The sequence below is a fragment of the Arvicola amphibius genome, chromosome 12 (assembly GCF_903992535.2).
Source record: "Arvicola amphibius chromosome 12, mArvAmp1.2, whole genome shotgun sequence".
NCBI lineage: Eukaryota > Metazoa > Chordata > Mammalia > Rodentia > Cricetidae > Arvicola > Arvicola amphibius.
Genome location: NC_052058.2, coordinates 3908461 through 3933919, shown reverse-complemented (window position 1 = coordinate 3933919; position 25459 = coordinate 3908461). Strand labels below are relative to the sequence as shown.

At 52.4% G+C, this 25459-nt stretch overlaps 1 protein-coding gene across 2 annotated transcripts; it reads left to right on the top strand.

The window, feature by feature from the left end:
* Positions 1-539: 539 nt before the first annotated feature.
* Pacc1 (proton activated chloride channel 1) lies at positions 540-24879 on the top strand. Of its 2 annotated transcripts, XM_038349258.1 has the most exons (8): positions 540-672; positions 2807-2903; positions 14546-14755; positions 16136-16287; positions 19554-19696; positions 21248-21392; positions 22315-22422; positions 23431-24879. In XM_038349258.1, the coding sequence occupies exons 1-8, from the start codon at positions 637-639 to the stop codon at positions 23590-23592; spliced, it is 1053 nt and encodes a 350-aa protein (XP_038205186.1). In that variant the 5' UTR covers positions 540-636; the 3' UTR covers positions 23593-24879. The 2 variants fall into 2 exon arrangements, with proteins under 2 accessions (XP_038205186.1, XP_038205187.1); XM_038349259.1 differs by lacking the exons at positions 21248-21392; positions 23431-24879 and having other exon boundaries at positions 22315-22426.
* Positions 24880-25459: the final 580 nt, after the last annotated feature.

Here is a 25459-nt window from a genome sequence, read left to right as displayed (position 1 = left end):
TCGAAGCCAGCTTGATCTACAAAGTGAGAGGTTGTCTCTCCCTCCCCCGCCCCTCGGAATTTTGTTAGTCTTGTCCCAGATGCAGTAAGGTCTTGATCACCACTCTCCCTATCCTTTCTGATACAAGGTATCCCCAGTACCTCAATTTCATAATCTGTAAGAAAAACGTTCCCATTGCAGGATGCCTGGAATGATCAAGACATAAGTGCACGGAGAACTTGGTAACGCAAGGCTCTCCGGACATTTATTCCCATTATAAACCACAAGGCCAAGTTTCCTCTTCCCGTTACTGTGCACTCCGACCCAGCTGACCTGGACCCCGTGCCACGCTGCACTCAGGCACTCGGTTCCTCTGCCTGACAAAGAGAGGAAGTGTAGGACTCGTGCTTGCCTGTCTGGCAGGAGGTAGAGACCCACTGATTCTTCTCGTAGCCTCTCCCCGGCACACGGAACTACATCTCCCAGCGTCGCCCGCGCGGGCCCGGCGGCAGCAGGAGGCGCGCATGCGCTGAGCGCCGCCACGCCTGGTCTCCGGCCGTAGACGCGAGCGGGTCTGACTTAGAGGAACGGGCACCTCTCGGAGCGCACGCCTCCGCCGCGTCGCGGTCCCGGGTGAGCCGCCGCGGGTTTAGTGCCATGATCCGACAGGACCTCTCCACATCCTACCAGGAGGTGCGAGCCAGGCGGGCGGGGGGGGGGCGGGCAGGGCATCGCGACCCCCGCGCAGGTGGATGATTGGCACTCCGTGGCGGGCGTGCGGGCTCTGCAGCAGGTGGAGCCGCTGCGTGGTCCCCGCACGCGAGATGACCGGGCCTCTGGCCTCGGGCTGAGGGAAAAGCGCGTAGCCGGCCGCTCCTTCGCGGCTCGCCGCTGCCTCCACAGCCCCACGAGCCCTGCAGCTCTTTGTCTGTCGCCCGAGCCTCGGGCTTCCCCTTGTAGAACCGCGCTCGCTCCGTGTCCCTGTGTTCCTCTGGCTTGGGGCTGCCCCGGCCCTGCCCTGGGTGTCTCCCCGCGGCGCGGCATCCTAGGCCGTCTGCCACCACTCTCCAGGTTTGCTCGAGGCGGTACCACCGCCCCACACCGTTAGACCTTATCCAACCGGAACAGCCCAAGCTTCTCAGCAGGTTTCCACAGCCCAGCAGCTGGTCTTTGTAACCATTTCCACCCACGGAGGCTCACGGTCTCCACACGAGTTGGCAGAGTGCTGAGCTCAGCGCCCGGTTGAATTAGTGACCCCGAGTGAATAACAGGATGTTATCAACTCCTGTTTCTGGGGAGTTTTTTTTTTTTTGGGGGGGGGGTGTCTTGGTTTCCGAGGACCGCGGCTCAGTCACACATGGCCTGTATCTCCTTACTTAGCAGGGCTTCTAAGATAATTTGTTGAAGTCCAGGCTGCTGCCCTGCTTGCCGAGCAAGGCCACAGGTGGAATCGGGTGTTCACTGGAGTCATGCCCAATGAGTAGAAGGCTCTAGAAGGGTCCCCTCACTTTACCATCTTCAGGTGTGTTTTGAACTTCCAGGAAGACTGCCTAGAGATTGGCCCGCATCTTTCTTGCCTGGATTGTTTTGAGAGTGGACCTGACTCTGGGTGTCTGCTGAGGAGAGGTTCTGGCGCTCCAGGATGGGACATTCTGAGAATGCCGGGACAGGCAAAGGCTGCTGTGTGTCAGGCTCCTGAGGAGTTCCAGTCTTCCGGGGACCACTGTCTCTCTTGAGACTTTTTTTCCTTAAATCATCTGGGATGAATTAGAAAGCTCCCTGAGGACTGGGGATGTTCGTAGCTGAGTTGGTGCAGCTTGGAGTGCTTAATCCCAGCACTTAGTAGGGGGACGCAGAAAAGTAGAAATTCAGGGTCATTCTCCAGTGTGGGGAGTTTGAAGCCAGCCTGGGTTACATGAGACCTTGTCTCAGAGGAGGGAAAAAGGTACATTGTAACTTTACTTGATAAAAGCATGAGCCTGGGACGCTATCCTCCTCCCAGTTGGATGGAATCCTTCCAAACTGACTTCATCTGCCTCCTTCCTAAAGTGATAGGACGCTTACTCTAATCTCTGCTTTCTCAGTGCCAAGATCTCCTGCCTCTGACGGGTCAGGTGGGAACACTGATGAGGTTGTGGTTGCCTGGTACCCGGCTGCCAATGAATGCTTGTTACCTGGGCATCCTTCCTGTGTTCTGCTGTTTGTACCCACATCTGTGGGCTTCAGTGCCCTCACACGGCTCTGGCACCAGCTTTGCTGTTCTCATATCTCTCTGAGCAGACTCTAAGCCAGCCACATTTCCTCTTCCTCTGGGAAGTGGTTAGGACCACGGGCTTTGGACTCCTTCATTGACTGGCTCTGTGGCTGTGGGTGGGCGTTTCCCAGGAGATGTGTGACGCCCGTACTTGTCTTGTTTGTAAATGGAGATAGTCACTCAGGTGTATTCCACAAAAACAAGGTTGTGCTGGGCCCCAAATCTAGCCTGGTGAATGTCTTTGAAGATGCCCTCAGGGGGGCACATGCTGCACAGGGCCATGTGAAGATGGGGGCTGTGGTTAGACACCAGGCTCAGCTACAAGCAGAGAATGCCAGGGGTTGCTGGCTATCACCAGAAGCTAGGAGACAGGCTGGGAACTTGTCTCCTTCACAGCTCGGAGGGAGCCAGCCTTGGACTGTGAGAAAACACAGTGACATCGGTCTCACACATCCTGTGTCATGTGGTCTTTGTGCATGTGTGACAGTTATGTGGATGGCAGCTTCTGCTTTTTGGCCTCGAAAAGGCAAGGCTGCCCCAGCTGAGCTGCGTTTTCCCTTCCTTCTCCTTTAGCTCAGCGAGGAGTTGGACCAGGTTGTTGAGAACTCGGAGCAGGCAGACGAGCGAGACAAGGAGCCAGTCCAAGTCCAAGGTCCAGGGGTCCTGTCAGGTAAGTGGGTTTAGGGTGCTGGACCGTGGGCTGTGTGCCGCTGCTACCTCCGCTGCTGGAGGCCCAGTCCAGGCACCTTGCCAGCGATGGCAGTGGCAGCCTCCTCTCCCCTCCCCGTGTACGCAGTGTGGGACCTCAAGGTCTGTTCCAGTTCTAAAGTGCTACATATTTAATCAGCCTCCGGATGGGAGGCTGTGCCTGTTCAAGGTCTGCTTTTTTGAGAGTGGGTTTGAACTAGTTCCTGAGGCCAGGCCAGCCCTTCTCCATGACTGATGTCCTGATCACGTCTCAGAAACCTGGAGGAGAAGGGCTCCTTGCAGGGCTCTCTGTTGCGCTAGCTGGTGGGTGAGCTCACCCAGGCTTGGCCTGTTTCACAGTCTCCTTGGCCTAACTCCTTCGCTTCCATCCGTATCCCAGAGATTCCTTGACGGAGGCCTATATGTCCTAAAGCCCATCTGCCCAGCAGAGGCCACCTTTGCTGTTACAGTCCTCTTTCTGAAATTCTCAGCCATCTTTATAAAAGGCTTGTCTTTATGTATGTACGTGTCTGTGTGAGTGTATGCCACATGTCTGTGAGCATGCCCGTGGGGACTAGAGGAGGGCATCAAAGTCCCTGGAGCTGGAGTTGAGGTGGATGCTGGGAAGGGGGACCTGGGTCCTCTGTGAGAGCATTGAGTGCTCTTAACCACTGAGCCACCTCTTCAATCACTCCCTTTAAAATTTACTTATTGTGGGGGCACATGATATGTATGTTAGGGTGTGAAGGCATGGTGTGTGCGTGGAGGTCAGAGACACGGGCTTCTGTGGTTGTGCTCAGATTGCCAGGCTTGTGAGGTGAGTTGATGCTACCCTTCCTCTCCTGGCTAATGCCTAATCATTCCTCGGCTCCCGCTGACAGGATCACGTCCCATCCTCCCATACTGTCCCTGTCCTCTGACTCCTGTTCCCTGCAGTGTTGCTGCTGCAGAGGAGGTTCATTCCTTTGTCACCTGGTGAGGGCAGGCACGTCTGTTCTCCTTAGCCTTGGCTGGTCAGTGTGGGTGAGTGGACGGAGCCCTGCCTGGGCCAGCTCCTTGGGTGAGCTGGGGAGGTGGGGTAGGTGAGTGGACGGAACCCTGCCTAGTTCTAGCTCCTCAGGCGGGGTGGGTGAGTGAGGTCAGTGGACGGAGCCCCTGCTTGGTTCCAGCTTCTTGGGTGGGTGCAGGGGAGGTGAGTTCTGTTCTTTTGGTTCCTCTGTCTGGGGAGAGGAAGTTCTATGATTCTGCTTACTGCTCACTCCAAGGAAGGAGGCAAAGCGGCTGCTGTTTCCCACTGTTCTTCCACCAGGCTCTGCCGTCCCCCTCAGCCTCCCCACCCCCACACCACATTGAATTCTCACAAGAACTCCAAAAGGTGGTGTCCTCATTTCATAGATGAGGACTGCAAGCTCAGGCCGCATGGAGCATGACCCCTAACTCACTGGTGCCTTATTTTTTTAAATGTTTATTTTCTGTGAGAGAGGGTGAGGGGTGAGCATTGTGGAAGTCAGGACTTCTGGGAGTCGGATCTTCCACTGTGTGGGCGCCAGGAATCGAACTCAGTCTGTTGGGCTTGCAAGCGTCTTTGTTCACGAAGCCATCTTGCTGGTCTGGCTTGTCAGTATTTGTGAGGTTCACTGTGGGGCAGTTCACGGGTACTTTCTGTGATGGCTCACCATGGCAATTAGCGCGTTGTCCCATACATTTATTACTTTGTGGTAAGGGCATTGAAAACCCCTTGTTATCTTGAAATATGCAGCACCCCATTGCTAACCGGAAGTCCCTGCTGTGCACAGCACAGCACCGGGACACACCGCTCCTGTCTGCTGTGTCTGACAACTTGTGGGCTCACCTCTCACATGCTCCCCTCCCTGTGTCTGGCACCCACTGTTCTCTCTCCTCTGCTGAGGTCAGCTGTTGCAGAGTCGGTGTGAATGAGCTTGCGTGACGTTCGCCTTTCCGGGCCTGTGTCTGTTCTCAGGTCCATCCACGTCACAACAAACGAAGATTCAAACTTCCTGTTTAGATAAAGTCTTGTGTAGCCCAGGCTGGCCTTGAACTCTCTGAGGATGGCGGTAATTTTTAGTCCTACCCTGACCGAGATATTGGTTTATCTGCATAAGTATATGGATTGTCTTCTCTGTGGTTCTCTTCTGATTGTCATTTACTCCAGGAGCAGGGAACTGTGAGAAGGCCAGTGAGCTTCTAGATTGTTATCTTGTAACCATCTACTCAGAGGAGAGTGACCAAACAGCCTGTGGCCCAGTTTCCCTTGCTCTCCTCACCCTTTCCAGCCTCTCAGGATCAGCCTTGTACGATCAATTCCTAAATTTCTGAGCCTCCAGACTTGGCTTGCCACAGATCCAAGCCACTCCTGTCTCACTGTGCCTTTTCTGAGACAGGGTCTCTCCTCACTGTGCAGGCAAGGCTGCCAGCGAGTCCTCAGAGAGATGCCATCTTGGTGTCTCTGGCTCTGGGATGATAAGCATGACCCACCGGACGTGACCTTTTCACATTTACAGTCCTGGGGATTGGGCTTAGACACACCTGCTTGGTTGACTGAGCCATCATCCCAGCCCTGGACCTTTAGATTGGTTCCAGTTCTTGGTGTCTCTGACTCAGTCTGCAGCAGATACATACACCCTGATTTCGTCTTCTCTAGGCTCGTCGGCGTATTGCTGGATCACATGTATTTTAATATTTTCATGTTTTTATTTTTCTGAGACAATGTCTGCTGAATCTCAGCCTGTCCTTGTTATTCAGGGGAGGGTGGCCTTGGCTCTCCATTCTCCTGCTGCACCTCCTGAGTGCTGGGGTCACAGTTGTGACCAGTGACATCCCCAGCCCTGCGTTTTTTTCCTTGGCTTCTATTCTATTTACATGTTCTCTGATCTCTGTTGACTCTTTTCCTAACTTTGGAATTTGTTCTTTTAATTTTTTAAAAAGAAATTCATTGTTTCATTAACGTAAAGTTCTATTTTATTTATGTGAATGTACATGTGTCTGTGTGAGGATGTGCACATGTATGTGGGTGCCTGAGAAACCTGGAAGGGGCTGTTGGATCCTCTGAGCTGGAGTTACAAGTGGTTGTCTGCCCCTCCCCCCCCCCCATGTGGATGCTGGAACTCAGAGTTATCCTCTGCAAGGCCAACAAGTGCGCTTAATTGCTGAGCCATCCCCCGAGACTCTGGATTTGATTCCTTATTTTTCTGGTTCCTTGAGGGGCAGCATTAAGTTGCTTATTTGGGCCAGGCAGTGATGGTGCACACCTTTGATCCCAGCACTCAGGAGGCAGACACAGGACAGGCTCCAAAGCTACAGAGAAAACCAGTCTTCAAAAACAAATAAAAATCCCCAAATTGCTTATTTGAGATTTTTCTTAATATAAGCATGTTTTTAGATTTATTATTTTTGGGGAGGGAGTTGAGACAGAGTCTCTCTGTGTAGTTTTAGTTGTCCGGAACTCGCTCTGTAGACCAGGCTGGCCTTGAACTCACAGAGATCTGCCTGCCTCTGCCTCCCAAGTGCTGGGATTAAAGGCGTGTGCCATCACATGCCAGCTCTATTAATTACTTATATTTGTGTATATATGTGAGAAGCTGCCCATGGAAGCCAGAAGAGGGTGTTGGATGCCCTGAAGCTGGAGTGATAGGCAGTTGTGAGCCCCTTGAAGAGAGTGCTGGGAATTGAACTTGGGTCCTCTGGAACAGCAAGTGCTTGTAACTTGTGAGCCACTCTGAGCCCTTGTCTCTATTACTGTGTTTGTGAGTATATGCGCTGGTGCGTGTATGTAGGCCAGAAGAGGGCATTGCATATCCTTCTCTGTGAATGTATGCACTTGTGCATGTATGTAGGCCAGAAGAGGGCATTGCATTTCCTCTGTGTATGCGCTGGTGCATGTGTGTAGGCTAGAAAAGGGATTGCATATCCTCCTCTGTGAGTGTATGTGCTTGTACACGTATGTAGGTCAGAAGAGGGCATTGCATACCCTCCTCTACCACTCACCCTCTGTCATCTGTTTCTGTGAGGCAGGGGCTCCCCGGAGTCCAGAACTCATGTTTCTTGGCTTAGGCCAGAAGGTAGCAAGCCCCAGCAATCCTGCACCCTTGGTCCCTCAGTCTGACTTCCTCCATGGGAACAGGCCCTGGCCCTCATGATAGACAAGTGCCAGCTTCTCTGAGCCCCAGGTTCTGTGTTGATGTCGATATTTGCTGTTGGGAGCTCCTTGTTGACCCGGGTCACACGTCCAGGCTGGCCTTGAGGTCTCCTGGTTGCTCGGGTTACAGAATTGGCACCACACTTGACTCCACCTGATTTTTATGCTTCCCACTTGAAATTTGCAGGGGACTGAGTGTGTTTCCCGGCACCCATGTCTGGCCACTCACAATCACCTGGGAGCCGCCGCCGCCGCCTTCTGGGCTTCATAGGCACCTTACCACAGCATCTCACACACCCCAAAAGGAAAAGGTTTAAATTTTGGAAGCTGGTACTTTGTGTCACAGTAATAGAGTATTTTGAATTCAGTCATGAATTTACCCCTCCTAAAGAGTTAACTGGTGTGTGTTCCTGATATAATATTTTCCCCATGCTTCCGACTGTAACAGTTCTATTCAACCCTCTTTCTTACTAGGCCAGTGATAAGGAACCCTCCAGCTTACCCTTCTCCCATTTCTGAGAAGCTCCGTCACTGAGGGGGTTGTTCTTGGCTGGGGTGCTTTCTCCCTGCCCGGTGTCCCCTGGGAAATCAGTGATTATACCTTCCTCGCCCCCTTTCTGGCTTTAAATGCCTGTCTTCTCCCTCCCCCTCCCCCCTCTTCTCCCTCCCCTCCCTCCTCTTCTCCCTCCCCTCCCTCCTCTTCTCCCTCCCCTTTCCCCTTCTTTTCTCTCCCCCTCCCCCCTCTTCTTCCTCTTCTCTCTCTTCTCCCTTTTTATCTGTCCTTTCATCCTTCATCCATCCTCTTTTCTTGAGATGTGATCTCCCTCTAGTCCAGGCTGGCCTTGGTCTTGTGATCCCCACCTCGGCCTCTGCAGGCTGGGATGATAGGCTTGCACCTCTGCTCCTGGCTCCAGTTCTCCTTGTCTCTGTCTCTGGACAGCTTCTTAGAATGTCTGAAAGGGAGCTCTTTGCAGTGACTGGAACTTGAGTCCACACCTTACTCGATGGCTGTTAGCTGTTACTTCATAACTAATGCTCTCTGTGCCTTCCTTCATCGCCTCCTCTTCTGCGGAGTCTGTGTGTGGCTCTTTTCTTGGTGGCTTTCCATGGATGCTGCGGCTTTCCCTGCACTTCTGCTCTGTCTACACTCTGTCTACAGCTGGCTTATTTCGGTGACCTGACTTCAAGTCTAGAAATTCTGCTATTGCTGTTGCAGATATTAGTTGTATTTTTGATTCATTGGCATCTTGATTTCTTTTTTTTTCTTTCCTTTTTTGGTGTTTTTTTGAGATAGTTTCTCAGTATAACCCTGGCTGTCCAGGAACTCTCCCTGTAGAACAGCCTGGACTCAAACTCTGAGTTCTGCCTGCCTCTGCCTCCCAAGTGCTGGAATTAAAGGTGTGTGCCACCATGCCTGACTTCATCTCTCCCTTTCCTCCCTCCCCCCTCAGATTTATATCTTTTATGTATATGGGTGCTGTAACATCTGCACGCCAGAAGAGGGCTCCAGATCCCATTATATATGGTTGTGAGTCGCTTCTGGTTGCTGGGAATTGAGCTCAGGACTGGAGGAGCAGCCAGTGCTCTTAGCTACGGAGGCAGCACCATCTCTCATTTCTTACTGGCTAAGTCTTTCCTCCAGAGCACGCGGCCGCTCTGGTGTCGTTAAGGAATTCCTTGCTCCCTGTCACTGTGTTTTCTTAATTGTTACTTGGAATTCCTTTCTTTGCATTCCACTGCGTCTCTGGAGAATTACTGTGCTTTGTAGTGCCATTTCTTGCTCTTCGGGCCCCCCATGCTGTTGGGTGTGTTTTCAATACATGCACACACTATGTCTTTTACCTGTGTCTGCCCCACTGCTCTTCCCGGCCTAGACTGACCACTGATGTGCTTGTCAGATTGACTGTTTAATCCCACATCAGATCATGAGGGGCTTGTTTTGTGAATCTACTTCACACAGCGCCAGGTTGTCTAGTTCCATCAGCTTCTGCAAATAGATAAATGTCATTTTTCTTTGTGTGTGGGATAGGTGTGTGCGTGTTCATGTGTGAGCTTGTGCATGTTTATGCACACGGGTGTACATGAGGTCCGCGGTGAATTAATCCAATGAAATGGCGGAAATGGCACTGCTCAGATTGAGTCTGGGTCCTTCCTCCTCGGGGAGACCTCTGCAAGTGGCCTCAGGGCCTGCAGATCTGTTTCTCGGGTGACTCTAAATGTAGACAGATAAGGAGCGCACTGACCTCCTGGAAGATCCTTCACCATCGGATAGGATGACTGTAACGTCAGGTACCGCCTTGAGTGTTTGAACTCTTGAGTTTTCGTCTGGCTGATCTGTCCCTGATGAGGGTGAGCGTTGAGGTTGTGTTTGCTCGGGGTCCTGCTCCCCTTCAGGTGTGGCAGCGGTTTGTTTTATGGGCTTGAGAAGAGGCACATGTAAACTCAAAGTCATTGTCTTCTGGGGGAATTCTGGTCACTGTGTGGTAGCTTTCTTTGTCTTATAATCCTTGCCTTTGAAGTCTCTCTTGTCCATTGCAATCATGGCCACTCCTTAGGTTTTCCACGGTTCAGGTTTCTGTTTGCTTAGAATGTCATTTTCCATTCTTTTGGTTTAAGCCTGTATGCCTTTATTTGTGAAGTCACACGCTATATATAATTCAGCTTTATTTAAGGCTTATTAATTTTTTTTATTTTTTAGTGTGTGTGAATGTATCCATGGGAATGACTAGGAGTAACAGGCAGTTCTGAGGCACCATAGGTTGCTGGGAATGAAACCCAGACCCTCAGCGAGAGCAGTAAGTGCTCTGCCTGCCAGGCCATCTTTCCAGACCGCAGTGCACCCGCCTGTACCTTTGGGTTTGTATATTTAGGTCAGCATCGCTGCTGTGGCCGAGGACCCTTCCCAGCCTTTGTGGTTCTTCTGCTGTTTTCAGCACCCGTCCTTCCTCTGCTCTGGCTGCTGTGGTCCGGTGCTTTCTCCCTGCACTGGTAGTTTTGCTCTTCCAGGGGGATTTATCTTTCTTGTGGCTGTAGGGCTTTCTGCTGGTTAATCTTGATTGTTGATGGCTTTGAGAAGCCCCATCCTTCTGGGTGTCTGAGACAGGCTTCCCTAGAGAGGAATGAGTAGGGAAGACCCACTCTGGATGTGAACGACACGTGTCAGCAGCCCACGTGAGCACAGGGGAATGAAGGAAGCCTCAGCACAGGTGCCCTCTCTCTGGTGAGCTGCAGCTCTGCTCTACACAGCGGGCGGCAGCCTCAGACAGTGATCCAGTCAGTCGTCTCGCTTGGGCATCTGCCATAGTGACATGAAGCCGGCCAACACAGGGTACTCTGAGCTTCTGGAAGGCATCTGTGAACATGGATTCTTTCAGGTTTTGTCCTACAAGGCCTTTATTTCTCCAACATTCTTGAAGGGTAGAGCTCATCACTGAGTATAATATAATAACTCTTAGCTGCAGGGTTTCCACCAAGGAGTCTGCTGTTGGTCTAATGGGGATGTCCCTAACGTGACTTTTGTGTTGCAGATTTTACAGCTTTCTCTTGTACTTCAGGCAGTTTCATTATAGCATGCCATGGTTAAATCTCTTCCAGTCATGTCTGCACCGTAACATGCCCGTGGTGGAGATGTCTCCTAGTCATGTCTGTCTGGGCTTCTAAAGCCTTTGTACCTCAGTGTCCACGACTTTCCTGAGATGAGTAAAGTTTTCTCCTGTTTCCTTGAATAGGTTTCTGTTCCCCTAACATTCCCCCCCCCCCCCCCCCGCGAGGCCTCCCGCTGCCCCCAGGTTTCCCTCTCACATCGTCTTCCGGTTTTCACCCAACAGTTTAATCGCATCTTAAATCACTGACCCAGGCGTCTTATCCGCCTGGGTTTCTTTGGGACATCTTGCTAATAATTACATTCTTTAGGGAGCATAATGTAACCTTGAGTTTTCATCTTTTTGGTTCAGTGTTAAGATTGGTGTGCAGTGGACCAGATACTTCTGCCATACCTGGTGGCCCCCATAGCGGTTGGCCTTCTCTTGAAAGTGCACCTCAGCCTGTTGGTTTGTTGTGGGATGTTGGCTTTGATTGTCGCCGGGCAGCGCGGTGGCCTCCCATGGCTTCCTTAGCTTGTGCTAAGGAGTTCAGGACAGTGAGGAGGGAGCAGGCAGCCGAGACTGCAGAGTCTGGCTGACTTGGGCCTGCAGCACCAGGAGCACTGACAGAAAATACTCTTTCATTTTCTGAACGGAAGGAGCAGGCGTGTGACCTGTTGAGAGTGGGAGCTGACGTGAAGTTTGGGGTTCCCGGCTGCTCACAGCTCTGAGAGCCTTGCTTGGCAGGAAGCGATGACTTCGCTGTTGCAGGAGAATATTGTGGGGAGCACTCGGGGAGCGGTTCCTGTTGCTGAAGAAGCAGGACCTGCTTCTCTTTGCTCCCCTTGGTGGTGACGATGGCAGGAGTGGATGCCGCAGAGCCACAGCTGCCAACAAGGAGAAAAATGCCGGACACAAAATGGAGGTCGAAGGGACAGCACTATGGAGCAGGCACACCCTTCCCTCCTGCCCAGTGCTCGGTGGCTCAGGAGCTGGCTTGTCTGAGCTTTCATCTCCATTGGACGCTTGTCTTCCTTGACAGGGTCGTGTTTTCTTTTCTTTTTACCTTTAAATATGTGTGTGTCTGTCTGTGTGTGTATGCACGCGTGCACACACATACGTGCCATGGTTCACATGTAGAAGTCAGAACAACTTCCAGAAGTTGTTCTTTCCTTCTGTCACGTGGATCTGGGATGGATCCCATGCTGTTCAGCTTGGTCCCGAGTGCTTTACCTGCTGAGCCATCTTTGCCAGTCCCTACGCCACATTTTTTTAAAAATTTCTTTCCATGTCTAGTAGTTAACATCTTTTATTATTTTGTATGTATTAGTGTTGCCTGTTGTGTATAGGCGTGTATACTACATGTGTGTCTGGTGTCTTTGGAGGTCAGAAGAGGGTACTGCAGTTACAGATGATTGTGAACCACCCTGTGGGTGCTAGGAATTTGAACCCGGGTCCTCTGTAGGAGTAGCCAGTGCTGTTAACTACTGAGCCGTCTCTATAGCCCCTCATGTCTAGTAATTTTTAATGGAACACTGGTGTATTAGGTATGTTCTTCTAGGTGAAGAGAACTAATAGACTGTACACGTGTGTCTGTGTGTGCTTGTGTCTGTGTGCGTATGCATGTGTGTCTGTGTGCATGTGTGTCTGTGTGTGTCTTGTGTGCTTGTGTCTGTGTGTATGCATGTGTGTCTCTGTGTGCTTGTGTCTGTGTATGCATGTATGTGGCGTGTGTACCAAAGAGCACCTGCCAGACTGGCTTCCGTGACGAAGTCTGGCAGTGTCTGTCTGTGTGCAGGAGAGGCAGAGAACCTGGTAGCCACATAGTCACAGAGCTTGGCGCAGGAGCCTGGACGCTTTCTGGAGAGCTGCTGGCCTCTCTAGGTGGAAGGCCTGGGAAGCTGGAGTTAGGCCTCGGCAGAGGCTGGCAGAACTCACTCAGGAAGCAGCCAAGCCGGCAGGGCACGCTGCTGTCTCCTGGGGACACTTCAGACTGCGGGTCCTCCCGGCTCTCTGGAAAGCCGGTGTCCAGAGGTATGTGTCTCCTGCGCTGGGGGAGACCAGCCAGCACTGCTGAAGGTTCTGGGCGCTGCCATGGCTCTGAATTACTTTTGTCTCTGCGGGTAGGTACCGCGGAGAGGAGGAAGCTCTGCGGCCCTGTCTTTTCATGCTGGCAGCTGGGAATCAACCATTTCTCTTCCTACATCAGCTCCACTTTCCCCAGTCCTCGGATGTCCAGCCAATGACCTGCACAGAATTAGGGATCTCCCCTCTCTGGGACTCCCCTACTTCCAGGTTTTCCCCTTCACTTGAGCCCTGAACTCTGTCACCCTGAACCATGTCATTAGGAGGTTGGTTTGAACCTTCAGGCAAACAGGGAACTCTGCATCTCAGTGATCATTCTTTTTCTTTTTAAAAAATACTATTTATTTTTAAAAACTATCTTTTCTCATTTTACATACAATCCCAGTTTCCACTCCCTCCACTTTCCTCCCCACCCCCATCTACTACCCAGAGAGGGTAAGACTTCCCATGGGGAGTCAACAAAGTCTAGCACATTGCTTTGAGGAATGACCAAGGCCTTCCCACACTATATCTAGACTGAGCAAGGAATCCCTTCAAAGAGAATGAGTTATCTTGATTGAGAGAGCCATGGGGCTAGCAAGCAACCTGGCACTAGAGAAATTCCCTGGAATCTATAAGGATGACCCCAGCTAAGACCCTAAGCAATAGTGGAGAGGGTGCCTGAACTGGCCTTGCCCTGTAGTCAGATTGATGACTATCTTAAATGTTACCATAGAACCTTCATCCAGCAACTGATGGAAACAGAGGCAGAGACCCACAGCGGAGCACTGGGCTGAGCTCCCAAAGTCCAGTCAAAGGGTGGGAGGAGCGAGAATATGAGCAAAGAGGTCAAGACCATGATGGGGACACCCACTGAAACAGCTTACTTGAACTAATAACTCCAGCTGAAAAAGGAAGGAACCAGCGTAGGTCCAAACTAGTCCCTCTGACTGTGGGTGACAGTTGTATAGCTGGGGCAGACTGTGGGGCCACTGGCAGTGGGGCCAGGATTTATCCCTGCTGCTTGTACTGCCTTTTCGTTACCCATTCTCTTTGGAGGGATACCTTGCTCATGGGCCATTCTTACCTCTAGAGGTCGAGTCCCTCCATTGTCAGCCTGCGTTCTTTAATGTCTTCATTAAATTTAATACACTGCTCAGATCTTATGGTCGTCATCTGAGGCAGGTGACGTGCCGCACCACTCGGTCCCCGTTGGAAGCCACAGCCACAGAGACAGCTGACCTTTCCCTCAGAACTGTGGTGTGGAATGAAGGGAAGGTGAACCAGGCTGCTGTAGCAAGCACCGTCTTTGGTGGCTCTTACCAGGAACCCACACCAGGCGCCTGTATCTGAGGTCAAGGCGCTGCAGTGCTGGCGTCTGGGCAGGAAGCTCCTTAAGGAAGGAGGGGCTTATTTGGCTCACGGTTTGAGAGGACACAGTCTTAGATGTGGTAGCAGTGACAGGTGGTTGCTGGTTGTATGGCATCGGCATCACATAGCAGAGGGGCACTCATGTCCTTGCTCAGCATGGAGACCCCAGTCAGATTAGCCACCAAGGGAAGGTTTCCTTGGGAAAGGGGATTTCTAAGTGAGCAGGGTAGAGTTGGTTATGAACTTCAGAATAGGCCTGGGAGTGGCAGATATGAGCAGTTCAGGACTGAGAGATGGGAAAGGTGTTAAGCTGGGGAGGGAGAGCATTTGGGCCTGACTAAGACTGCTGGTGACGTTGGTGGCTGTGGGGAGGTGTGGAGGAGAGGTGAGGGCTCCGGGAAGGGGGGCAGACCACTGCTGGCCGCTCTGGTGACCCTGCTGTCCTGCCAGCAGGTGTCGACAGCGAGTCTGCCTCCAGCAGCATCCGCTTCAGCAAGGCCTGCCTGAAGAACGTCTTCTCGGTCCTGCTCATCTTCATCTACCTGCTGCTCATGGCTGTGGCTGTCTTCCTGGTCTACCAGACCATCACGGACTTCCGAGAAAAGCTCAAGCACCCTGTCATGTCTGTGTCTTACAAGGAGGTGGACCGCTACGACGCTCCAGGTGGGGCCTGCTGGGCTGGGCACTGGGGCTCTGCTTAGCAAACACTGCCTCCCTTAGCCAATTCTGTGTTCCCAGCCCAGGCAGAGGGGAGCAAGACGGAGTTTAGTTGTAGGCATCTGAGAGCTAGTGCCGGGCGGTGGGGCACCGAGTGGGGGGGGGGGGGGGGGACACTGGAGCACGAGGTGGGCAGCACAGGCTTGTCGGGGGAGGAGCGGCCCCTGGGTGTATACAGGAGGCAGTGGGCCGCTTAGGAGAGAGGCAAGAACTCCTGCTAGAGCCAAGACCAGGGAATAGGGCAGCGTATTAGCTACTTTTCTGTTACTGTAACAGAACAGCAAGGCCCAAAGTAACTTAAAAAAAGAAAGCATTTAATTGTCTTACAGTTTCAGAGGGTTAGAGGCCGCCATGGTGGAGCAGAGGCATGGCCGCAGGAACAGCTGGGATCTCACAGCTGGAATGGAAAGCAGGCAGAGAGCACACTGGGAACAAAACCTCAAGCCTGCCCTAGTGACATACCCGCCTCCAACGAGGCCACACCTCCTTAGTCCTTCCCAAACAGTTCCAACAACTGGGGCCCAGGTGTTCAAACATAGGAGCCCATGGGAATGTTCTCATTCAAGGTGCCGCAGGCAGTGAGCCGCCAGGCTGCAACAGGGCTCAGGAAGGTGGTGGGATGTGGAGGCGGGTACACACATCATGTAGGGCCTAGCCCAGAGGGCTCCAGGCCCCTCTCTACCTTTCTCTGCATGGTGGGATGACTCATCCCTGAGGATGGTTGTCTGGCTGGCTGGCTCTGTATAGTGGCACTAGAGAAGGAATGTGGGCTCACACCCTGCCTGCCATGAGTGTGCCACCTGCTCTGGCCCCAGTGACACCAGGACATCCTGCCCACAGGCTGGAGCCAGAGCTCCCAGATGTCACCCTGCTGCCGGGCTGATCATTTCTTCTCGCCCTGGCTTTGCTGGTCTGGGCTCCTTGTGGGTTTTTCCTCACAGCGTGTGCTCCCACCCTCAGCTCTTCCTCAATACTGTGTGTCATCAGTAGGGTTTCTGCTCTGAAGTCCTGGCCTAGGAGCCTGAGTTGAGAGCACACAGGACATTCTGTGGTGTGTGCTCTTGAAACTCCAGCAGAGCAGAAGAGTGGGCTCTAGGGAGCCCCCCAGCCAGAACCTTTGCAGCACCAGGCAGGCGGGGCCTGCGAGGCAGCTGTGTGCCGTGAGGTGAGGGGTGACCGAGGTGCCGAGTGCCCTCCATTGGGGTACAGCTGTGTTTCCACCCCCTTTTCTGCTCCCATCTTGGCGCTGTCCCAAGGAGGCAGGCATGAGACACTGGCAGGCCCAGGACTGTGGCTTCTGACACTTGCGGTTTCTGTTTGTTCCAGGGATCGCCCTATACCCCGGTCAGGCCCAGCTGCTCAGCTGTAGGCACCACTATGAGGTCATCCCACCTCTTGCCAGCCCTGGCCAGCCAGGAGACAGGAACTGCACCACCCAGAGGATCAATTACACCCATCCCTTCTCCAATCACACCATGGTAATGCCTGTCTCTGGGTTGTGTCTCGTTAGCCACACCGCTAAGGATATGGCCTTCCTTCTCTTACAGCCTGTTCGCATGGGCCCATGGTCCTGCCTGGTGGGAGGGTGGCGGGCTGCAGATGGGTCTGCCTGTGGTTAGCAGTCCCCCTGGAAATACGGGGTTCCAGGAACTGTCCCATGCCTGTGGATGGGGTCTAGGAATTCATATTTTGAGAATGTGAAGATGGTGTACTGGTGGTGGGGATTGCTGACTCCCTGTGTCACACAGCAGAGCTCGGCTGGTGGCCATGCAGGGTTCTTGGGCAGGGGTGTGGCTTTGCGTTGTTGTATCCTGGCTTTTTTCCTCCTCCAAGAGGGGCTGAATTGATGGGGCCATCTGAGAGCTTCCCATCAGAACAGAAGCTTCCTAGGCACAGGACATCGGTGACTGGTGATTTGGATGAGAACGGCCCCCATAGGCCCTTTATTTGAGTGCTTGGTTCCTAGTTAGTGGAACCAATTGGGAAGGATTGGAAGGTGTAGCCTTGGAGGAGGTGTGTCACTGGGGGTGGGCTTCAAGGTTTCAAAAGCTCATGCCAGGCCCAGTGGCCCTCTCTCCATGCCTGCTTTCTGTGGACCAGGATGTAGCTCTTAGCTGCATATCCAGTACCATGCCTACTTGCATGGTGCCATGCTCCCTGCCATAGGGATAGTGGACTAAGCCTCTGAAGCTGTAAGCGAGCCCCCAGCTTTCCTTTTTATAAGAGTTGCCTTGGTCATGCTGTCTCTTCACAGCAGAAGTGACCGAGACAGACACTGAGCGTGGTGATGGAGAGGACCAGCACTGTGCAGCTGAGCCTCTCGGCAAGGCGATGGTGGGTGCCAGGGGGGCCGAGTATGTGAGATGTGGCTAGGGACAGAAGCAAAGGAGTGAGTGTGTCCTGCTGTGGGGTCCGTCCTGCGTCCTTCGGGTGAGAGGAACCACCAAGAATCTAGCTGATTAGTCTCCAGGCCACCCCCTAAAGCCTGATGAAATGATTTCTACTCTACGAAAAGCAGGAGAGGACAGATAGGGCATGAGGACAGCCCTGCAGACTGGTAGACCAGAAGGCCGGAGGAGCTCGTGTACAGTGCAGATCACTGTTTGGAACTGGTTGATGGAGCTGGCTGAGCAGAGAAGGCTCACAACCCAGGACAGGACAGGCAGTGCATGCCTCTGGCCTCCAGTTCAGCATGGCTGAATGACTGGGTTTGGAGCATGGCTGACGGCTGTGACTCCAGGGCTTTGTCCTCTCTGGTTGCAGAGATGCTAGGGAAGGTGTTTCTCTGGGTGCCAGGCCTCAGAACAACCTCTGCACAGGCTGAGGGAAGACGGAACTCCTGCAGGAGCCTCAGGCGCTCCTTGCCCACGGTTGCAGAGGGCTCCCATGGGTAGAGAGTGTTGGCAAACGGATGTGAGCACCAGGGAGACACCTACCCGTACTCGGCATCTGAATCCTGTATCCCTGAGAATGGGCAGCTGGTGTCACTGGGCGTGTCCATGAAGCCAACATGAAATAGAGACCTGAATCCAGTCCAGAAGAGGGGACTGCATCTGGACTCCCGACTCTCCTCTTTCCCTCTGAGATGCATGATGGCACAGGGTGCAGCTGTGCCCATTCGGGGACCCCTTCCTCTCCTCCATGGACTGGCACACTTCCTAGGAGGCAGCTGCTCACACTCAAGACTGTTGTATTGCTGTAGGAGTTCTTAATTTAAATATGAAATAAGGGGCCAAAAGTCAGGGTGTTTCCATGGGAAGGAAGTTAGATGCAGTTGCCCCCACCAGTTCTGAGGGACAGTTGGTTTTCTTCATCAGCTCCTTCCAGCCACAAGCTGTGAACCTCAGAGAAGTTTCCTCCTCCTTGGCTACCTGCTTGCTGAGCAAAACCCAGCGTGTGATGGGGTAATGAGGAGACTGGTGTGGGGTGGGCACCCAGGAGGCCGCTGCAGGAGGATCTTGCTTGAGCCCTGTTGAGCCTGAGCATCACACCGAGACTCGATCTCAGAAAAGGAACATGATGTGCCAGTGTCCGTGTTCACACGGCTCTGCCACTCTGGTGACAGCCAGCCAGGGCCTGTGTGGCATGGGCCTACTGGAAGGTTCATAGCTGCTCTGCGGCCGTGGTGATGCCACCAGGGCCTGCGTTTCCACTGCGCTGTACAGGCAGCTCCTTCCTGCTGCTCTCTGGTTGCTGCAGCCTCAACTACAGGCTGATTCTGCATTGCTGGACGCTTCTGTGGTCACATCAGTGTGTAAATGCGCTTCTTGATGGAGCAGCCTGACTGGCAGGCAGGGTCACACGGACGCTGCCGCGTCCTGGAATTGCCCAGCAGTGTTGCTGTCTGCTGTTGTCCTGTCCATGTAGTCACGGTCAGTTTCTGAGCACATGCCTGTCCCCTGGAAGGTGAGAGCTGAGGGAAGGGGAAGTGGTCTTGGGTTACTCTGTCAGTTCGGTTCTGGCTCTGTGAGCCATCCTGGGGAGTTTAGTTGGACATTACAGGCTAATTTGTTTAGAAGAGAGGCGAGCACATAGGAAGAGACAGGATATGGGAAGGATAACGTGGGAGGAACTGGCCCAGACCGAAGACACTCACTGCACAGGATGATGTTCTTGGCAGCACAGCTCTGGCTCAGGGACAGACCAGCCATTCCTGCATTCAGGACAGGAGCGGTCCAGGGTACAGGAAGGCAGGATGGTTGGGAGCCAGTTGCCTACGATGCCACATAAAACTAAAGCCAGGCATATGCAGTATGCACATGTAAGATTTAAGACATGACAGGCTATACTGGGGAGTGCTGAGGTATTGGCATTCCTTAGTAAGCCAACCCAGAAGGCATAAGAGAAAGACGAACAGCCTTCGTTCACTGTATTGAATCAAACTCCCATGTAGTAGATGACATCAGGAACAAGCTTAACTGGGGCACACCAACACATGACAGGCAAGAGAAAACACCCTCACCCAGTAAAGGTGTTCCATAGTGTGGACAGCCTGTGAAAAGGGACGTGTGTCCCACTCAGCTGGGATCTGGGTGCTGTGAAGTCGCCCTGGCCAGCTTGCATCCTCGGGCTGGAGGGCTTGGCGACAGTTTCTGGAGGCTGCTGGGTGGCCTGCTGTGGGTTTGTTAGGCAGTGCTTGTGGCTGAAGCCTCTGCGGGCCTGGGGGAGCACTGAGGGAGCCTGCGTGAGCACTGGGGGAGCACAGCTCCAAGCACTAAGCCTCTGGCTTCTGTTTCCCCCACAGCAGTCAGCCCTGATTGTCCAGGGGCCACAGGAAGTGAAGAAGCGGGAGCTGGTGTTCCTCCAGTTCCGCCTGAACCAGAGCAGCGAGGACTTCAGTGCCATTGACTACCTCCTCTTCTCCTCCTTCCAGGAGTTCATGCAAAGGTGGCTGCCCCACGTCCACAGGGCCCGTCTCCTGCCGTGCACATGTCATGCTGAACATGTAGGGTGAAGGTGGGGAACGGGAGTGGGCCGGCTCAGGATAGGAGCTACCCCCAACCTGGTGGCCCGTTAAGCAGATGTGCACAAGGGTGCAGAGTTGCTTGCCCTCCGCATGCAGTACTGAGCTCAGTCGGCCTGGGCTGCCGAGTGGAGGGAGCTGCCTTCCAGATGGTCCCTGCCCACTGACAGCTCCTGTTTTCAAACACTGGGGGTAGTTTACTGCCATCTCTGGGGCCTAAAACACTTAGTAGGAAATAGGATTATTCCTGTGTGTCCCTACCTAGTCTTGATCAGCTAAGGCTCCATTTCTATGATGTAGGAAGATACATCACAGTGGCGGGGAGGTGACTGCCCATCTGAAGATAAAGTCACTTGCTGCCTCTGCTGGCCTTCAGTATCTTCTAGCCAGCACCTTCTCTGCTTATAGCCTGCTGTCCTGCGTCCTGGAAGCCGTCAGAGGCCTGTCACCCTTTCATAAGGGTCCTGAGCCTAGCACTGCCGCTTCTGGGTTTTTACTCTCTGAAAGTTTGGTCATTCTCACCCCCACCAAAACCCTTATTCCCCCCAGTGAGTGTCTACCTTCACGCCCTTTCCTATGTAAACTGTTTTCAACTAGAATTGACTACAAGAACGTGGTTGGGACCATAGTGACTACACTGTTGAAAGAAACGACAGCTTCCCTCCCAGCAACCAATAACTTATCCTCCAAGATGAAGTGCTGACAGGCCCAGTCCTGTGCAGATAAGCAGCTATGGGGAGGGCAGTAGCTGTCGTGTCCAGAGAGGACATCTTGATCACATTCCTCCTGTCCCCTCCTCTGCAGTGTCCAGTGTTCCCTGATATTCGGCGGGAGGGTGGCGGCGGGAGGGTGGCGGCGATGTTACAACCGTCCCTTTGAGGACCAAGCACTGTTTTTGAGGCAGGGCATTACTCTGTAGCCCAGACTGTCCTGGAACTCAGAACCCTCCTGCCTCAGCCTCCCTAGTGCTAGGATGATAGTGTATACCACTCTGCACCCGCTCACTTGTGTGTTGCTTCTGCTGCTTGCACAGCTCCCATGGGATGCTCTTCCATCGCGGGGCCTCTCGAAGGGAGGTTGAATTCACTGAGTGTGGCTTGCCGTACTTTAGCCATATTTCAGGGAGCCTCTGGAAACCCAGGTGTGGGTGACCGAGCTGGTGGGGCAGAGGCTGTGAGAGGGAACCAGTGTGCCCACGGTGGAGGTGCAGTGGGGGCAGGGATTGTGCTGCTACCTCCTACTCTGGAACTGTTTGGAAATCAAATGGAAGTATAACCATGTTGGGCATTGCTTTTGATGCTAACTGAATAACAACCCTGGTAAGGCAGCCAGATTCTGGAGAGGGAGAGGGAATCCATAGTATCAGATTGTACCAGAAAAGAAACCAGCATCACACAGGACTAGAGTTGGCTTTGGCCACATTGGGTTCCAGCTGTCAGGCCTGGATTAACCTGGACCTTCCTTCTCTCCCCAAGCTCAGACAAGGCGGGCTTCATGCAGGCTTGTGAGAGCGCCTACTCCAGCTGGAAGTTCTCAGGAGGCTTCCGCACCTGGGTCAAGATGTCACTGGTGAAGACCAAAGAGGAGGATGGGCGAGAAGCTGTTGAGTTCCGGCAAGAGGTTGTGGTCGTTTCCTTGACGTATATATATGATGACTTCCACGCTTGGATCTGTGGTGGAGGGAGACTTTGAGGGGAAGGGTCTTTTGGGTGGGGTCATAGGATGAGGATATCTTTAGTAGCCCTTGTGAAGGCTTCATGTGCTAAAGGCAGTCCACAGCAGCTTGCTTGTTCCCCCACAAAACCATCTCGGTGCCTGTAGGCATGGGAAGGACTTTCTGTGCCAGGAATTGTGGTGGATAAAAGGGACCAGGCACAATGGGGTGTGATGACCTGTTAGGATGCAGGAAATGAGCTGGGTGTCAGGGCAGGAAGATTGCTGCTACTGTCAGATGCCTGCCCAGTCCCACAGGGCTTGGGTGTCCTCAGTCACCGCACTCCTGGGCAGCCCTGTAATTAATCTTCCTGCGGCCAGTGTGAGCATCAGGTCAGAGATGGCCCTGTGCTTTGGTGCTTGTCTTCCCAGCATTGTTCACACAGCTTCTTTCATAGTTGACTGGCTGATCTTATCATGTGTGTCTGCTAAGTGTGTATAGAGCTGCCTCGTCATATGGAATGGGGGCTACACTTTGTCCCCGTAGACATCAAGGGTTAGACTGCTTATCTCAAGTATTTTGAAATTTGGAACTTTTGAATTTGTCTTCTGTAGTAGATTGCGTGTGGTTTAACTGTGACTCTTGGCACCTGATGGCAGGTTTTGGTGACAGGTTCAGAACACTGCCAGGCTCTGCAGACTTTCTGCAGTCCTGTCAAGTCCCAGCTGTCTTGTACCAGTGAGCAGGTCTTGTGCACGAAGCTTGCTTTCCCTCTCCAGAAGATGCCATTAGGAGAGCCAAGGGCTACGTCCCCTCCCGCTCTTACCTCCCCGGGTCCAGGAAATGCAGGGCCCAGAAGTGCTAATTCTCCATCTGTCCCACCCCTAGACTAGCGTGGTTAATTATATTGACCAGAGACCAGCTGCCGAGAAGAGTACACAGTTGTTCTTTGTGGTCTTCGAATGGAAAGATCCCTTCATCCAGAAGGTCCAGGATGTAAGTACTGCCAAGAGTGGTCCTTCCTCACCTATCACAAGATGTCCCGAGATGGTCTTGGTGACAGGGAAGCGAGTCCAAAGCTCGGGTCTCAGGATGGAGTTTGTGAGATGGATACATTTTGCTGACACCCATGATCCTAAAGATTGGCCCAGGCAGTGTGCGAGGGCCGAGGGCTGGAGGCTAAGACAGCTGGGGTGTAAGGTGCGCTGATGCCCTTCACCCTGAGCCACCTGCCACAAGAAGCTTGTTCTGGTCCGAGTAGAGCCCTTGAACCTTGCGTCACAGCAGTCCTGAAGGCAGAGGTGTGGCCACCGGGCATGTGAGAACAGGGGTTCATCCTGTCTCAGACCACACCACTGAACCAGGCTGACCAGTGCTTTTTTTAAGCCACACACGGGAATTCCAGAATGTACGTACTGTAAATTTGGTGAGGGAGAAGACACCGTTGGAAGAGCGCTTGTCTAGCACACACAAGGCCGAGCCCGTGCATCAGCACTGCACAGGGATGAGAGTATTTGATGGGAACCAGCTATTGCTTTAAATCGTTGCTAGACAGTAAACAGCTGTCATGGGGCTCTGTCGGATAAACAACTTTGGCGAAAGAAAGGTTTTTGGCTGAGTGGCTGGAGAAAGTGCTGAGCTGGAAGGATGATTAAGTCCAGATCGGACAACATCCCAGCAGGGGAAGCAGAGGTCTCGTGGCAGAATGTGGGGATGCAGCTGGAAACAGGTAACGGGGGTGGAAAGACTTTAGGGACATCTGAGTCACTTGTAGGACCAAGCCACTAAATTAAAGCTCAGTCCAAGTGTCTTACACAGTTTTGAGAGGGAATGTCCTCCGAGTTGCGTACTTCATTATGTGGAGGGAGGGGCTCATAGTTCCCTCCAGACCAGCTGTCCACATTAAGCCTGAATGAGCGGAGGCACGTGTCTGTGGGTCCAAAATCCAAGAGACAGAGTCAAGGTTGATGCAACCCGACACCCCCTTTTGTTTCTGTTCCCCAGATAATCACGGCCAACCCTTGGAACACCATCGCACTCCTCTGTGGGGCTTTCCTCGCATTATTTAAAGCAGCAGAGTTTGCCAAACTAAGTGTGAAGTGGATGATCAAAATCAGGAAGCGATACCTCAAGAGAAGAGGCCAGGCAGCAAACCACATCAGCTGAGGTCGCCGGGCCAGCACTCCGGACTGACGGAAGCCTTATCCTCCCGTTGACAACCGAGCCACCAGCAATCCTGTACTCACTTGAAGGGACCTTGCAGGGAAGGGCGGTCTTTCCAACTGGATGGTCAAACCTGGCCCAGAAGGAGGCTGTTCTGAGCCCACAGGCAAACATCCAATGAATAACCTGAAACTTATTTAAGTACTTAAATTATTAACAGACATTGTACCGCGCTGTCTAGTGCCTTGGAGGAGGGGGTTTGTGGAAAGCAGCTTCTTTCTATCTGCCCATTAAGTAGTTAAAGCTCCAGGTTAAGAGGCTCCCTCTTTAGATTTTTTTTTTTTTTTTTGTAAAGTGTAGAGATACATCCTGTATACACACTTCCTCCTGACCTTTTGATACCACCTACTGTTGTTACTTAAGAACAGTAACGGAGCTTAGGTGAGACTTTTTTTTTTTTTTGGTTTTTCGAGACAGGGTTTCTCTGCAGCTTTAGAGCCTGTCCTGGAGCTAGCTCTTGTAGACCAGGCTGGTCTCGAACTCACAGAGATCCGTCTGCCTCCCGAGGAGACTTTTTTTTTTTAATGTAGTCCTGGCAGAACTCCCTGTGTAGATCAGGCCTGCCTCTACCTTCCCACTGCTGGGAAGCAAAGCCTCTAATCCTGCTCCCAGCCTTACGTGAGACTTGAAAGGCTACTAGACACTAGTGGTTAATTTCTGATGGACCAAGCTGACAAAGGTGTCAGCTTGGTGGCCACTGCTGGAAGCACTGGCACAGATGTGTACAGTAGGCGCCTGCTTAGTGTATCTCGATTTCATTAACAGGTAAATAAAGTTGGGCTAATACAAGGAATGAGTGTGAGTAAACCAACAGGCACCAGTACTGGACTTGCGCGTGCCGTGACCGCCAGACCCCAATGGCGGCATGAGTCTGGACTGACCCCTGAGGTACGTCACCACTGCTTCCAGGTAAGCTGGATATCTATGGCAGATGGCCAGACAGATGGACACACTGCACTACGAATGAGCTGCTCAGTAGGCCACGGTGTCCTTCAGAAACGCTCGCCTAAAGGGGTGACCAAAGGCTTTGACAAATAGCACTTATATAAACCCAGACCCCATCTTTTCCAAATGGTGTGGGAATATGGTAACATTCAAAGAATTCACAATTAGGCTTTGGGAAATCTGAAGGGAACTGTTCATGTGTAGAAGGAGGGCATTTTTGACTCCAAATTTAGCAGCAAGAAACTGTTTTGGCTGAATCCCTAGAAATAAACTTGTATAATGAAATATTCACCGCTATCTTTCTGTTTCATAGATGTACAAGAATTTAGATTTTAGACTAAAGTTTTCTTATAAAATACCATTATAGTGCAAATGCGAAGCATAAACATATCAACAAGATTAAAAATAAATGTGAAAGGCTTCCTGTCCAGGGCCATGAGTACAGCTAAGTGCAGTCAGGTGTGCACTTAGCATGGGGAGCCCTGGTCGCAAACCTCTGTAATGAAATCTGCCCTGGTGACCACAGGCGCTTTACTTTCCTGTATTGGGAAAAGCTGGGCTATGACATTTGCTTCAGGTAAGTAGGAAGTATTTTTGCTTACTGACTGAGTAAAAACTCACCTGTCACTTTCTGGAAAGGCGACCCAGTGTTTTGTGGTGGGGTTGTGCCTAGCTGTGAGCAGACTGGCCAGCAAAATCCACTGTTTGAAAATGGATCAAAAATCACAAGCCGTTGTACTGCAGGAAGGCTTTTCCCCAGTTGCTATCACAGCAGCAAGAACCTATGCTCATTTTTAACTGGTGTTCAGTTGAAACCATGTTACAGTCTCCTAGCCCCTCACAGCCCTGCTGCTATTGTAGATTG

Coding starts and splice junctions, on each gene's coding strand:
- Pacc1 (XM_038349258.1), top strand. CDS start 637: ATGATCCGACAGGACCTCTCCACATCCTACCAGGAG. Junction 19,697..21,247: donor TTCCAGGAGTTCATGCAAAG/GTGGCTGCCCCA, acceptor TCTCTCCCCAAG/CTCAGACAAGGCGGGCTTCA. Junction 21,393..22,314: donor CTGTTGAGTTCCGGCAAGAG/GTTGTGGTCGTT, acceptor TCCCACCCCTAG/ACTAGCGTGGTTAATTATAT.